Here is a 14,205-nt window from a genome sequence, read left to right on the forward strand (position 1 = left end):
GACTGCACAGCACTCACTTCTCTGTTAAACAACATTGAACCGAGCTCCATGTGTCAGAAACTACACAATTTTTAGATGCCAAATTGTGAAATCTTACACAATAACTGATTTTTTCCCCCCATGTATCACTACTAGGTTCTTCCTGTGTTTGTCACCAATACCATATTGTGAAGTGGATGAGACTCCCTCTGGATGGGATGCAATCATAAACTCTCATCCATTTCACATGATAACGTCTGGACATATCTTTGGTGTTTTTTTGACTGTGTTTTTTTTTTTGGCATCCCACCCAGATTTGCATACTTCACATTATAGTATCTGGGGATATCCACAGATTCTGTAGCATGTAGCAGATGAACGAGTACAACTCCCTGTTTATGGGATACCAGTCCATCAATCATAAGTTAGTTCCCCACATGGTAAATTTTGCAGAGTAAAATTTACTCTGCTGGGATAACATTTGGTCCCAGTCCAATAGAGTAAATATACTCTATCACAGTGCTAAAACAACTCTATCACAGTGTAAAATCAACTCTTATTGGAGTAGAAACACTTGATTTGACAAGACGGTAGAGCTGATTTACTCTATAATAGAGTGTATTTTACTCTATTTATACTGGGACCAAAATGTTATCCCCACAGAGTATATTTTACTCAGCAAAATTTACTGTGCAGCCAAGACCGGTGTTCCAGAGGGAGTTTAAAAAAACACTAACAAGAACTAATCCAGTGTCAGCCCTGAGGCCCATTGCTGCCTGTGCTTATTACATCTGGGTGGACTGGGACAATGCAGATCTTATTCAAGGACACAGACAGGTTGTGTGACCGGGAATCAAACCCAGGTGTATATATTGACGGTCCAGTTTCTTATCCAACTGAGCTACCTGCTCTACAAATTGAAAAAAAGACAGACGGACAACACTTTATCTGAGCATTAAAAGCAGATCCTAAGTATAAAGCAGCATCGGGTTTCAGATTTAGCATCAGCTTGAAAATATTCCTGTTTCAGTTGCAGTTGGAGTTGGTGAAGAATAGAGAACCACCCCATTACTATAATTTGGTGTAGAAGATCAATCAAGTTCATAAGTAGGGTAGGTAGAACATCTGCATAAGAAGGCATTTTGCATTACCTGTAAGAAAAGGAAACACTGCCTCCAGAGCCCATATCTTTGTCCACTGCTTGGACTCTGTAGATGCTACTTCCAGGAGCAGTGTCCTGAAGATGAAACATAAATAGCCATAAGATCAGAGGAATGTTTTTCGGTGAGTCGCCAACCAGACGAGTCCAGGCCCCAACCTTCTCAACAATAGATAGACTGTGCTGAAAAGTTTGGGCTGTGCCAGGAAACAAACACATTGAATTAACCTCTACCATTTCCATAAATTTGACCACTCTTCTTGAAGAGTGGTCAAACATCCCATCTAGAATTCTGCATTAACCTTGTCCATGGCCACTACAAGCTTTGGGTCAAGGGGAAACTTACTGAGGGCATTCAACTAAATGCACGCGTAGTGTTGTAGGTATAATTTTAGACCAATAGCTAAATAGAGGCTTTATTCATCCCATTGGTGAAAATCACCAAAATATTTGGAATCATTTGACATCCTGATTGCAGCACTTGAGAGCCTGAGTGAGGACTCATAATGTTTGGGTTTGCAATTGTCCTGTGGTGTGGGGACGTTGTGTAAAATGTAATAAAAACAGAATACAATGATTTGCAAATCCTCTTCAACCTATATTCAATTGAATACACCACAAAGACAAGATATTAATGTTCAACTGATCAAGTTTATTGTTTTTGTGCAAATATTTGCTCATTTTGAAATGGATGCCTGCAGCACCTTTCAAAAAAGCTGGGACAGTGGTATGTTTACCATTGTGTTACATCACCTTTCCCAATATAACACTCAATAAGCGTTTTGGAACTGAGGACACTAATTGTTGAAGCTTTGTAGGTGGAATTCTTTCCATTCTTGCTTGATGTACAACTTCAGTTGTTCAACAGTCTGGGGTCTCGGTTGTTGTATTTTGTGCTTCATAACGCGCCACAACATTTTCACTGGGCGACAGGTCTGGACTGCAGGCAGGCCAGTCTAGTACCAGCACTCTTTTGTCTATGAAGCCACGCTGTTGTAACGTGCAGAATGTGGCTTGGCATTGTCTTGCTGAAATAAGCACGGACGTCCCTGAAAAAGACGTTGCTTGGATGGCAGCATGTGTTGCTCCAAAACCTGGATGTACCTTTCAGCATTGATGGTGCCATCACAGATATATACGTTACCCATGCCATGGGCACTAACACATCCCCATACCATCACAGATGCTGGCTTTTGAACTTTGCACTGGTAACAATCTGGATGGTCTTTTCCTCTGCTGTCCAGAGGGCACGATGTCCATGATTTCCCAAAACAATTTGAAATGTGGACTCATCAGACCACGTCACACTTTTCCACTTTGCGTCTGTCCATTTCAAATGAGCCCGGGCCCAGAGAAGGCGGCGGCATTTCTGGATGTTGTGATGTGTGGCTTTCGCTTTGCATGGTAGCGTTTTAACTTGCACTTGTAGATGTAGTAACAAACTGTGTTAACCAGAGGTGAGACGAAGTCACCATCAAGTCACTCTCAAGTCATGAATCAGCAAGTCCCAAGTCAAGTCTCAAGTCATAATTAAAACAACTGTTTGCAAGCTGACTTGAGACTTGACTTGGGACTTGCAGATTGATGACTTGAGAATTACTTGACAGTGACTTTGTCCCACCTCTGGTGTTAACTGACAATGGTTTTCTGAAGTGTTCCTGAGGCCACGTGGCAAGATCCTTTACACAATGATGTCGGTTTTTAATGCAGTGCCGCCTGAGGATCGAAGGTCACGGGCATTCAATGTTGGTTCTGGCTTTGGCCGCTTACGTGTAGAAAGTTCTCCAAATTCTCTGAATCTTCTGATTATATTATGGACTGTAGATGATGGAATCTCTAAATTCCTTGCAATTGAATTTGAGAAACATTATTCTTAAACTGTCAGACTGTTTTTTTTACGCAGATTGTTCACAAAGTGGTGATCCTCGCCCCATCTTTGCTTGTGAACGGCTGAGCCTTTTGGGGATGCTCCTTTTATACTCAATCTGACACCTCACCTGTTTCCAATTAACCTGTTCACCTGTGGAATGTTTCAAACAGGTGTTCTTTGAGCATCATCAACTTCCCAGTCTTTTGTTGCCCCATCCCAACTTTTTTGAAACGTGTTGCAGGCACCCATTTCAAAATGAGCAAATATTTGCACAAAAACAATAATGTTATCAGTTTGTGTTGTGTTGGGCCGCCAGAAGAGGAGGTACTGCTGGCCCACCACCAGAGGGCGCCCTGTCTGGAGTGCGGGCTCCAGGCACCAGAGGGCGCAGCCGCCTCACAGGAGCAGCCAGGGTGACAGCTGTCACGCATCACCTGCAACAGCTGTTACCAATCATCTGATCGGCAGGAGTATATCAGCAGGACGACGTCTCCACCTCTTTGCCGAGATATCATTTCTACCTGAAAGGTAACGTATCTCAGCTGACGGATTGTATCCTTTTGGATTCTGTGCGTGGTTTTGTGGAGTACTTTTCCAACGAGAGGTGGAGGTAACTTTCCTGCCGTTCGGATTCCTGGGTGCAAACGCGCCCCCATTTAATTGTTCTTTGTCCTCGCCAGCAGTACCAGGTCCGACACGCGGAGGCAGTGGCCACCTGGGAGTTCGGGACTTGGCGGCTCCAGTATTCCGGGGTCCTGTGGCAGCGGAAACCGTGTGGTTCCGGTTCTACTTTGGAGAGGCGTCTCCTATCTTCGAGCCTGCCCACACGACACCTTTGTGAATTGACTTTTGTCCATTTCTGTAATCTGTTGTATTTGTTGTGCACATTCACAACAGTAAAGTGTTGTTATTTGACCTATTCCATTGTCCGTTCATTTGCGCCCCCTGTTGTGGTCCGTGTACTTACACTTTCCCAACAGGATATCTCGGCCAACGTCATGGATCCCGAGGGGCGTCAACCGGCTGTTGAACGGCCAATGGAAGAGCAGGGCGCACAGGCGTCTGCAGGAGGAATGGTCGGTGAGTGGCAGCGAATCCTCACCGCTTTTACTGCTCGGATGGATCTGATGACCGAGCAGAACGTCCTCCTTAACCGCAGGGTGGAGGCTCTCGCCGCGCAGGTGGAGGCGCGCCCTCAGGGCGCTGCTACGGCTCCCCCTCCTGTCGATCCTGTGCGCAACAGTGACGTTCCACAGGTCGTTCAACGACCCCTCCCACCTTCCCCTGAAGCATACATAAGCCCTCCAGAGCCGTACGGGGGTTGTGTGGAGACATGCGCGGACTTTCTTATGCAGTGTTCGCTCGTCTTCGCACAACATCCCGTTATGTATGCGACTGATGCCAGCAAGATAGCTTATGTGATTAATCTGCTTCGCGGCAAGGCACGCGCTTAGGCTACAGCGCTCTGGGAGCAAAATTCGCGGCTCCTTCTGATATATGATGGGTTTGTGAGGGAGTTCAGAACAGTGTTCGATCACCCAAATAGAGGAGAGACCGCTTCAACCGTGCTGCTGTCAATGAGACAGGGGCGCCGAGCGCAGCTGCTTATGCAGTCGACTTCCGCATCGCGGCTGCGAGGTCCGGCTGGAATAACGCTGCCCTCCGCGCCGCCTTCGTAAACGGACTGTCGTTAGTTCTGAAGGAGCACCTGGTGGCTAAGGACGAACCGCGGGATTTGGACGGGCTTGTTGATCTCGTTATACGATTAGACAATCTGTTAGAGGAACGCCGTCGGGAGCGAGGCGAAGGACGTGACCGGATACGAGCCGCCCCTCTCCCTTCCGGGTTCGAAAAGGGGCCGCCCTCCCCACGCTCCACAGCCGCAGCGCTTTGTGGGGCAACAGCTCCCCTGTTGACGTTGTTAGGGAGACGCACAGGGCCAAAATGGGGAGGTTGATCCGTGGAGAGTGTTTTCTCTGCAGCTCAACAGAGCACACACAGAGAGACTGCCCCAAACAGCCAAAACGTCAACACTCGCCCTTAGAGACTGGGCTAAGGGGGGTCAAGACATTCAAGTGAGACACACACAAATTGCCACACGACTCCCAGTCACAATCCTGAGCGGGGATTTAACCCTTCAAGCCCGAGCACTGGTGGACACGGGGTCAGAAGGGAATCTGCTAGACAGCGGATGGGCAAAGGAGGTAGGGCTCCCTCTGGTGGCGCTTCCTTCGCCATTGCAGGTGCGGGCACTAGATGGCACCCTCCTCCCTTTACTCACACACAAGACACAACCAGTAACTCTGGTGGTGTCTGGAAACCAGCGGGAGGAGATTGAGTTTTTTGTAACTCCTTCTACCTCCCGCGTGATTTTGGGCATCCCATGGATGTTAAAGCACAATCCCCGGATCGATTGGCCGTCTGTGGTGGTGGTTCAGTGGAGCGAAACCTGCCATCGGGTGTGTTTAGGATCCTCGGTTCCTCCCGGTTCCCAGGCTAAGGAGGAGGTCAAAGTCCCTCCCAATCTGACGGCAGTGCCGGTTGAGTACCACGATCTTGCTGACGTCTTCAGCAAGGATCTGGCACTCACCCTTCCCCCGCACCGTCCGTACGATTGTGCCATTGATTTGGTTCCAGGCGCTGAGTTCCCGTCCAGCAGGCTGTACAACCTCTCACGACCTGAGCGCGAATCAATGGAGACCTACATCCGGGACTCATTAGCTGCCGGGCTGATCCGGAACTCCACCTCCCCGATGGGGGCAGGTTTCTTTTTTGTGGGCAAGAAAGATGGCGGACTTCGTCCATGTATTGACTACAGGGGGCTGAATGAGATTACGGTTCGCAACCTATACCCGTTGCCATTATTAGATTCCGTGTTCACCCCCTGCATGGAGCCAAAATCTTTACTAAGCTGGATCTTAGAAATGCGTATCACCTGGTTCGATCCGGAAGGGAGACGAATGGAAGACGGCATTTAACACCCCTTAGGTCACTTTGAGTACCTGGTCATGCCGTTCGGCCTCACAAACCCCGCGACGTTCCAAGCTTTGGTTAATGATGTCTTGCGGGATTTCCTGCACCGATTCGTCTTCGTATATCTAGACGATATACTCATCTTTTCTCCGGATCCTGAGACTCATGTCCGGCATGTACGTCAGGTCCTGCAGCGGTTGTTGGAGAACCGGCTGTTTGTGAAGGGCGAGAAGTGTGAGTTCCACTGCATCTTTGTCCTTCCTGGGGTTTATCATCTCCCCCAACTCCGTCGCTCCTGATCCGGCCAAGGTTGCGGCGGTGAAAGACTGGCCCCAACCCACTAGCCGTAGGAAGCTGCAACAGTTCCTCGGCTTTGCAAATTTCTACAGGAGGTTCATTAAGGGCTACAGTCAGGTAGTTAGCCCCCTGACAGCCCTGACCTCACCAAAAGTCCCCTTCACCTGGTCGGATCGTTGCGATGCCGCGTTCAAGGAGTTGAAATGGCGCTTCTCGTCTGCACCCGTTCTGGTGCAGCCCGATCCTAGTCGCCAGTTAGTGGTTGAAGTGGACGCCTCGGACTCAGGGATAGGAGCTGTGCTTTCCCAGAGCGGGAGGACCGATAAGGTCCTTCACCCGTGTGCCTATTTTTCCCGCAGGTTGACCCCGGCCAAACGGAATTATGACGTCGGCAATCGAGAACTCCTTGCGGTGAAAGAGGCTCTTGAAGAGTGGAGACATCTGTTGGAGGGAACGTCCGTGCCATTCACGGTTTTCACTGACCACCGGAACCTGGAGTATATCAGGACCGCCAAGCGGCTGAACCCCAGGCAAGCCCGCTGGTCACTGTTCTTCGGCCGTTTTGACTTCCGGATCACCTACCGTCCCGGGACCAAGAACCAGAAATCGGATGCCTTGTCCCGGGTACATGAAGATGAAGTCAAAACGGAGTTGTCGGATCCACCGGAACCCATCATCCCGGAGTCCACTATCGTGGCCACCCTCACCTGGACGTAGAGAGAACCGTCCGGGAGGCCCTGGCACGAAGCCCGGACCCCGGAACTGGGCCAAAGAACAGACTTTACGTCCCACCAGAAGCTAGGGCTGCAGTCCTGGACTTCTGTCATGGCTCTAAGCTCTCCTGTCATCCAGGGGTGCGAAGAACCGTGGCAGTTGTCCGGCAGCGCTTCTGGTGGGCGTCCCTAGAGGTCGACATCCGGGATTATCCAGGCCTGCACCACCTGCGCCAGGGGCAAGGCTGACCATCGCAGGGCTTGGGGTCTGCTCCAGCCGCTGCCCGTGCCCCATCGTCCCTGGTCCCACATCGGCCTGGATTTTGTCACGGGTCTCCCGCCGTCCCAGGGCAACACCACCATCCTCACGATAGTGGACCGATTCTCCAAGGCGGCCCACTTCGTGGCCCTCCCGAAGCTCCCGACGGCCCAGGAGACAGGACCTCCTGGTTCACCACGTCGTCCGGCTGCATGGGATCCCAACAGACATCGTCTCCGATCGCGGTCCCCAGTTCTCCTCGCACGTCTGGAGGAGCTTCTGCCGGGAACTGGGGGCCACGGTGAGTCTCTCATCCGGGTATCATCCCCAGACCAACGGGCAAGCAGAACGGGCCAATCAGGAGATGGAGCAGGCCCTGCGTTGCGTGACAGCCGTGCACCCGGCGGCCTGGAGTACCCATCTGGCCTGGATCGAGTATGCCCATAACAGCCAGGTGTCGTCAGCCACCGGCCTCTCCCCTTTCGAGGTATGTCTGGGGTACCAACCTCCTTTGTTTCCGGTGGTTGAGGGAGAGGTCGGTGTGCCCTCGGTCCAGGCCCACCTACGGAAGTGCCGTCAGGTGTGGCCTGCCGCCCGTTCTGCCTTGCTGAGGGCCCGGATGAGGACAAAGGCCCATGCAGACCGTCGGCGGACCCCGGCCCCTGCGTATCGGCCAGGGCAGGAGGTGTGGTTATCCACAAGAGACATCCCCCTCAAAGTGGACTCCCCCAAGTTACAGGACCGTTACATCGGCCCATTCAAGATCCTGAAGGTCATCAGTCCAGCCGCAGTGAGGCTTCAGCTGCTGGCCTCACTGCGGATCCATCCTGTATTTCACGTGTCCCGGATTAAACCTCATCACACCTCACCCCTCTGTACTCCGGGCCCGGCACCGCCTCCTGCCCGGATCATCGATGGCGAGCCGGCTTGGACTGTACGCCGCCTTTTGGATGTCCGTCGGAAGGGCCGGGGCTTCCAGTATTTGGTGGACTGGGAGGGGTACGGGCCTGAAGAACGCTCCTGGGTGAAGAGGAGCTTCATCCTGGACCCGGCCCTCCTGGCCGATTTCTACCGCCGCCACCCGGACAAGCCTGGTCGGGCGTTGAGGGGGGGGTCCTGTTGTGTGGGCCGCCAGAAGAGGAGGTACTGCTCGCCCACCACCAGAGGGCGCCCTGTCTGGAGTGCGGGCTCCAGGCACCAGAGGGCGCAGCCGCCTCACAGGAGCAGCCAGGGTGACAGCTGTCACGCATCACCTGCAACAGCTGTTACCAATCATCTGATCGGCAGGAGTATATCAGCAGGACGACGTCTCCACCTCTTTGCCGAGATATCATTTCTACCTGAAAGGTAACGTATCTCAGCTGACGGATTGTATCCTTTTGGATTCTGTGCGTGGTTTTGTGGAGTACTTTTCCAACGAGAGGTGGAGGTAACTTTCCTGCCGTTTGGATTCCTGGGTGCAAACGCGCCCCCATTTAATTGTTCTTTGTTCCTCGCCAGCAGTACCAGGTCCGACACGCGGAGGCAGTGGCCACCTGGGAGTTCGGGACTTGGCGGCTCCAGTATTCCCGGGGTCCTGTGGCGGCGGAAACCGTGTGGTTCCGGTTCTACTTTGGAGAGGCGTCTCCTATCTTCGAGCCTGCCCACACGACACCTTTGTGAATTGACTTTTGTCCATTTCTGTAATCTGTTGTATTTGTTGTGCACATTCACAACAGTAAAGTGTTGTTATTTGACCTATTCCATTGTCCGTTCATTTGCGCCCCCTGTTGTGGGTCCGTGTACTTACACTTTCCCAACAGTTTGAACATTAAATATCTTGTCTTTGTGATGTATTCAATTGAATATAGGTTGAAGAGGATTTGCAAATCATTGTACTCTGTTTTTATTTACATTTCACACAACGTCCCAACTTCATTGGAACTGGGGTTGTAAAACGTGGATGCTAGCAAGATGTCCAAAGAGACTATTAAAGCTAAATATTGTTCAGTGATGCTGCCTCAGAATAACAAAAGTTCAAATAACTTGCCCAATATTGCCCTGACATTCTTGTCAATAAAGGATGGATATAAACTTCTGACCACAGCTATGCCTTTGATATACCTCTGGGACATCAATGGTGAAAGGCAAATTTTGAAATTTAGGGGACTCATCATTGACGTCGGTGATGAACACTCTTACTGTCTCAACAACCTGGAAAGAAATAAAGAAGGAATAAATTAGAAATAATTAAAAAAAACAATTTAACTTCACCAACACAAGGAATTAACAGAATTAACAGAATACCAAGGCCCACAGTGGAAACTGTCATTTCAGTTCTGCCATAGAGGTTATGTGTTGTTGTTGGTTAGTTTGTTATACAGATGCAACTGAGTATGAGTATTTTCAATTATAAGTTATTCTGTTCATACTCTTTTGATTAATTGATTTAGCATGCAAAATGTTACTATAGTTTTTGGCCAGTACAGTTTGTTACATCCCAAGATGACATTAACAAATTACTTATTGTATCCACCCAACAATCAAAAATTACCCACAGACCTACTCCCATAACCACCCCCTACCCCCGGACAAAAACAAACAACCCAACATACCTCCTCCTGCTTTTAGCACTATATATATATATATATCTATATTATATATTATATATAATATATATATATATATATATATATAAGTCTGGAACTAAAAATGAACATGATAACATTGGGCAGAAATGCATGCTCTAATGACTGCTTTTGCAAATCATTCTACTATTACTCATGTAGGACAATAAAATGATAAAAAAAAAAAAAAACATAAATTAAACTCACTTTACTCCGACCATCCGTTATGCTAACAAGCACGGTGATTTCATCTTGTTTCTACAAAAAATATACATACTGTATTGTAAATATTGTCACTTTGAGGAACAGAGGTAACAGCTTGACAAGACTCTTCAAAACAGTAGTCCGTGTAACAGGCTCACCTCTCTGTCGAGCTCCAGCACAAGTGTCACGTTCCCTGACTTGGGATCCACTTTAAAATATTCTTTGGAGCCCTTTTCAAATATCAGACCATATCGTACGGGATCATTCTCTGGGTCTGTGCCATTAAGGACATATATCTGTGTTCCTGCGAGAGTGAGAAACAATTCTAATCAGGGGTGGTGAAGGTATATACAGTAAGGTCCAGAAATATTTGAATATTTGAAATGAAGCAATCAAGACGTTCTTATAATGTAATTTTTGAATATGAATAAAGACATTTTTATACCCCATTTTCTGGTTGACTTCAGGACCATGGTGGCAGTTACTATTGAAAATGGTGACACCAGTTATTATAGTCCTATTCTGATTGGACTTTGCATGTGTTGTGTGATCCCTTATATCAAAACAATGGTTGGCAAAAATGGTGTCAAATACATTTGTACAGTGTAATCTGGCTTTCCAACAAACTATGCCAAAAATATCAAGCATTGAAACAGTCAGACCTTAGTGGAGAAAACTATAATGACTGTAACTGAGAATTATGATGATATTGAAAAGTCACAACTCCAGTCAAGCTTGAACTGTGACTGTGATGAGTTTAACACACTTAGCCTATGAAGCTTTAGCTGAAAATGTTATAAAAGACAAGTGGTGTAGTCGAATAATAGACAATAAACGGTTCATTTATACCAGTCAGCCGAAGAGGTGTGGTGGTGGTGTGTGGGAGATAATAGAATTTTTGACAGATTGCCTAGGAATGTTGTCAGGCTACTGGCTTTAGTGTCCCTACTCCTCCCAGTAAAGCATTCCCATTTTAGCCAAGGACTTGTTGACGCACCTAAAGTCTGTGGTGCCTGAAAATTGCAGCTGAAAATCTGAATAAGAAGTGGTTGCTTAGTAACAATTGTTTACTTTTAGGTGAAGATGTAATACCGTTGGAATGCATGATAAACAGAGGGGAATGTTGGAGTTATTCTGTAGATACACTGTTTTATTTTATCATGCATGTTTTGTGTTCTCTGCTCTGGTAGAATGTAGTTCTCTCTGCTCTGATAAAGTGTACTGTACTGATGTGATGGGTGAAGGTTACTTAAGATATGTGACATGACGTGCTTCTGCAAGTTGTGGTATCTCTGTGTGCACGCTAAGCTCTTTTTCAGGACATGTGAAGATGACCCAGGCAGAATGCAGCCATAAGCGGAGCAGTGAGATAAAGAATAGAGAATTGAATGTTCCAACCACAGTGTGATTATGATACATTAGTCCTTGTGTCAGAAGAAGTGTGATTAATCGTTAGATGTCTTAAACACATCTTAATCGAGCCCAAGATTAAAAAGGTTCTGAAAGTCCTGAATGTATTGTGCAATCAGCGGTTCTGCGGCAACAGCTCACGCGCTATCACTCCTCCCCTTAGGAGCTGTACCGCCCATGTATGTAGGGAAGTCCTAAATAAAAGAGCAGGAGCGCAGGCCAGACTTTAGTGTAGCTTTGGTGTACAGCCTGACTTGCACTCCTCGCGAGCTAAATTTGACTTTCTGTCTCACTGGTGGTTCTTGACTCTGTTTGTCTTGTTAAAGGTTTTAAGAATGTTTGGAGGCGAAAATACCCAACATCCACCTTACATACTCTATACATAATCTATGCGCTGTATATTCGCCGTCATCTGCTGATATTCGGAACTGACAGGGATATTTGCGGTTTGGCAGCGGACTGGGGCAGTTTGTAAAACGGATATTTTGCGTGCCCATCATGTCCACATCACGGACTAAAATAGTTGTAGCGACTGCATATAGGCTGGCTACGAATAAAACATTTTATTACGTCTGCTTTGCATGTGATTTGTGGCGGATACAATTCAGATGCGTTGTGTTCACAGCTGGACGCCGTTCTTTGTTCTTCCGGCTGCCACGCACTCTGCGCTGAACCCTGTGTATAAAATAATTATTTTGTGGCGGATTAATCATTTTATTCTGCAAATTGGCTGTTAAAAACGGCTCTAATCGCCTCCTGAATCACAGAGGAAGCTGCAGCATGCATGCGCGCACGCGAACGGCTAACAAGCTGCAGAAAGTATTTTGAGCCGTCTGAAAAGGTAATTATTTGACTTGTTTACATTGTCCAGGCTTGATAAAACAGCTGCATGTTTTTTCCTTCTTGTCTGCAGCTGTTACAGTATTTATTCCTATGTTTATAACAGATTTAACTTCTTGTTATAATCGTTCAAACGAGCTGCGCTCTAATGCGATCCACTGACATCACCACTCGCCCTGTTCACTGATTGTTTACTCCAATCAACTTGTCCGAGTCCAGCAAATGCTCCAGAGGCTGTATTGTTGGTGTGAATAGTGATGCCGAAAGGAGCGAGTGCACTTCTTTTATGACCGCAATGCAGATGACGTGCACACGCAAACACGTGCGCGATGCATCATAATACACCCGTAATACTGCCGTGAAGTCTGAAGGAACTGAATGACATGGATAGATTGTGAGGAGCTTCCAGGCATGTGAGAAGCAAATAAAGAAAAACGTTTAAAATGTCAGGTAGTCTGGGAAGCAACACCCCCCACAGAGGGTTTTAGCCATGCTGAAAAAAATGTGAAGGATCTAAATGACATGGTCAGATGGTGAGGAGCATCGCTCGTTCATATCAGCGATAAACACTGCTTTTTTCTGATTTTTTTTTTTTTCCAATTTACCTCTGTGATCCGGGCAGAGGCCACCAAAGATCACATCCAAAATGACCAAATGTTAAATTTGGTGTAACAAATATCTTTGGCTGCCTGCCTTTTATACAGCATTTATTTTAGCTAAACTGCAGGATTGTCTTACAGACATAAAGACATGGATGACCTCTAATTTCCTGCTTTTAAACTCAGATAAAACTGAAGTTATTGTAGTTGGCCCCACAAATCTTAGAAACATGGTGTCTAACCTGATCCTTACTCTGGATGGCATTACCCTGACCTCTAGTAATACTGTGAGAAATCTTGGAGTCATTTTTGATCAGGATATGTCATTCAATGCGCATATTAAACCACTATGTAGGACTGCTTTTTTGCAGTTGCACAATATCTCTAAAATTAGAAAGGTCTTGTCTCAGAGTGATGCTGAAAAACTAATTCATGCATTTATTTCCTCTAGGCTGGACTATTGTAATTCATTATTATCAGGTTGTCCTAAAAGTTCCCTGAAAAGCCTTCAGTTAATTCAAAATGCTGTAGCTAGAGTACTGACAGGGACTAGAAGGAGAGAGCATATCTCACCCATATTGGCCTCTCTTCATTGGCCTCCTGTTAATTCTAGAATAGAATTTAAAATTCTTCTTCTTACTTATAAGGTTTTGAATAATCAGGTCCCATCTTATCTTAGGGACCTCATAGTACCATATCACCCCAATAGAGCGCTTCGCTCTCAGACTGCAGGCTTACTTGTAGTTCCTAGGGTTTGTAAGAGTAGAATGGAAGGCAGAGCCTTCAGCTTTCAGGCTCCTCTCCTCTGGAACCAGCCCAATTCGGATCAGGGAGACAGACACCCTCTCTACTTTTAAGATTAGGCTTAAAACTTTCCTTTTTGCTAAAGCTTATAGTTAGGGCTGGATCAGGTGACCCTGAACCATCCCTTAGTTATGCTGCTATAGACTTAGACTGCTGGGGGGTTCCCATGTTGCACTGAGTGTTTCTTTCTCTTTTGCTCTGTATGCACCACTCTGCATTTAATCATTAGTGATTGATCTCTGCTCCCCTCTACAGCATGTCTTTTTCCTGGTTCTCTCCCTCAGCCCCAACCAGTCCCAGCAGGAGACTGCCCCTCCCTGAGCCTGGTTCTGCTGGAGGTTTCTTCCTGTTAAAAGGGAGCTTTTCCTTCCCACTGTCGCCAAGTGCTTGCTCACGGGGGTCGTTTTGACCGTTGGGGTTTTTCCATAATTATTGTATGGCTTTGCCTTACAATATAAATCACCTTGGGGCAACTGTTTGTTGTGATTTGGC

The 14,205-nt window shown here is 47.3% G+C and overlaps 1 protein-coding gene across 1 annotated transcript in view; it reads right to left on the reverse strand.

Annotated features, from left to right (window-relative positions):
• The window catches only part of LOC117530560 (cadherin-related family member 1-like), a 38,227-nt gene that overhangs the window by 20,929 nt on the left and 3,093 nt on the right, over nt 1–14,205 (reverse strand). Inside the window, exons 2-5 of the mRNA XM_034193453.1 lie at nt 10,219–10,364; nt 10,064–10,114; nt 9,354–9,443; nt 1,138–1,216 (exon numbers count right to left, since the gene is read on the reverse strand). Of these exons, the coding sequence (XP_034049344.1) occupies nt 1,138–1,216; nt 9,354–9,443; nt 10,064–10,114; nt 10,219–10,364 (366 nt within the window). The remainder of the gene's footprint in view (nt 1–1,137; nt 1,217–9,353; nt 9,444–10,063; nt 10,115–10,218; nt 10,365–14,205) is intronic.

This window comes from Thalassophryne amazonica, chromosome 18 (assembly GCF_902500255.1).
Source record: "Thalassophryne amazonica chromosome 18, fThaAma1.1, whole genome shotgun sequence".
Taxonomy (NCBI): domain Eukaryota; kingdom Metazoa; phylum Chordata; class Actinopteri; order Batrachoidiformes; family Batrachoididae; genus Thalassophryne; species Thalassophryne amazonica.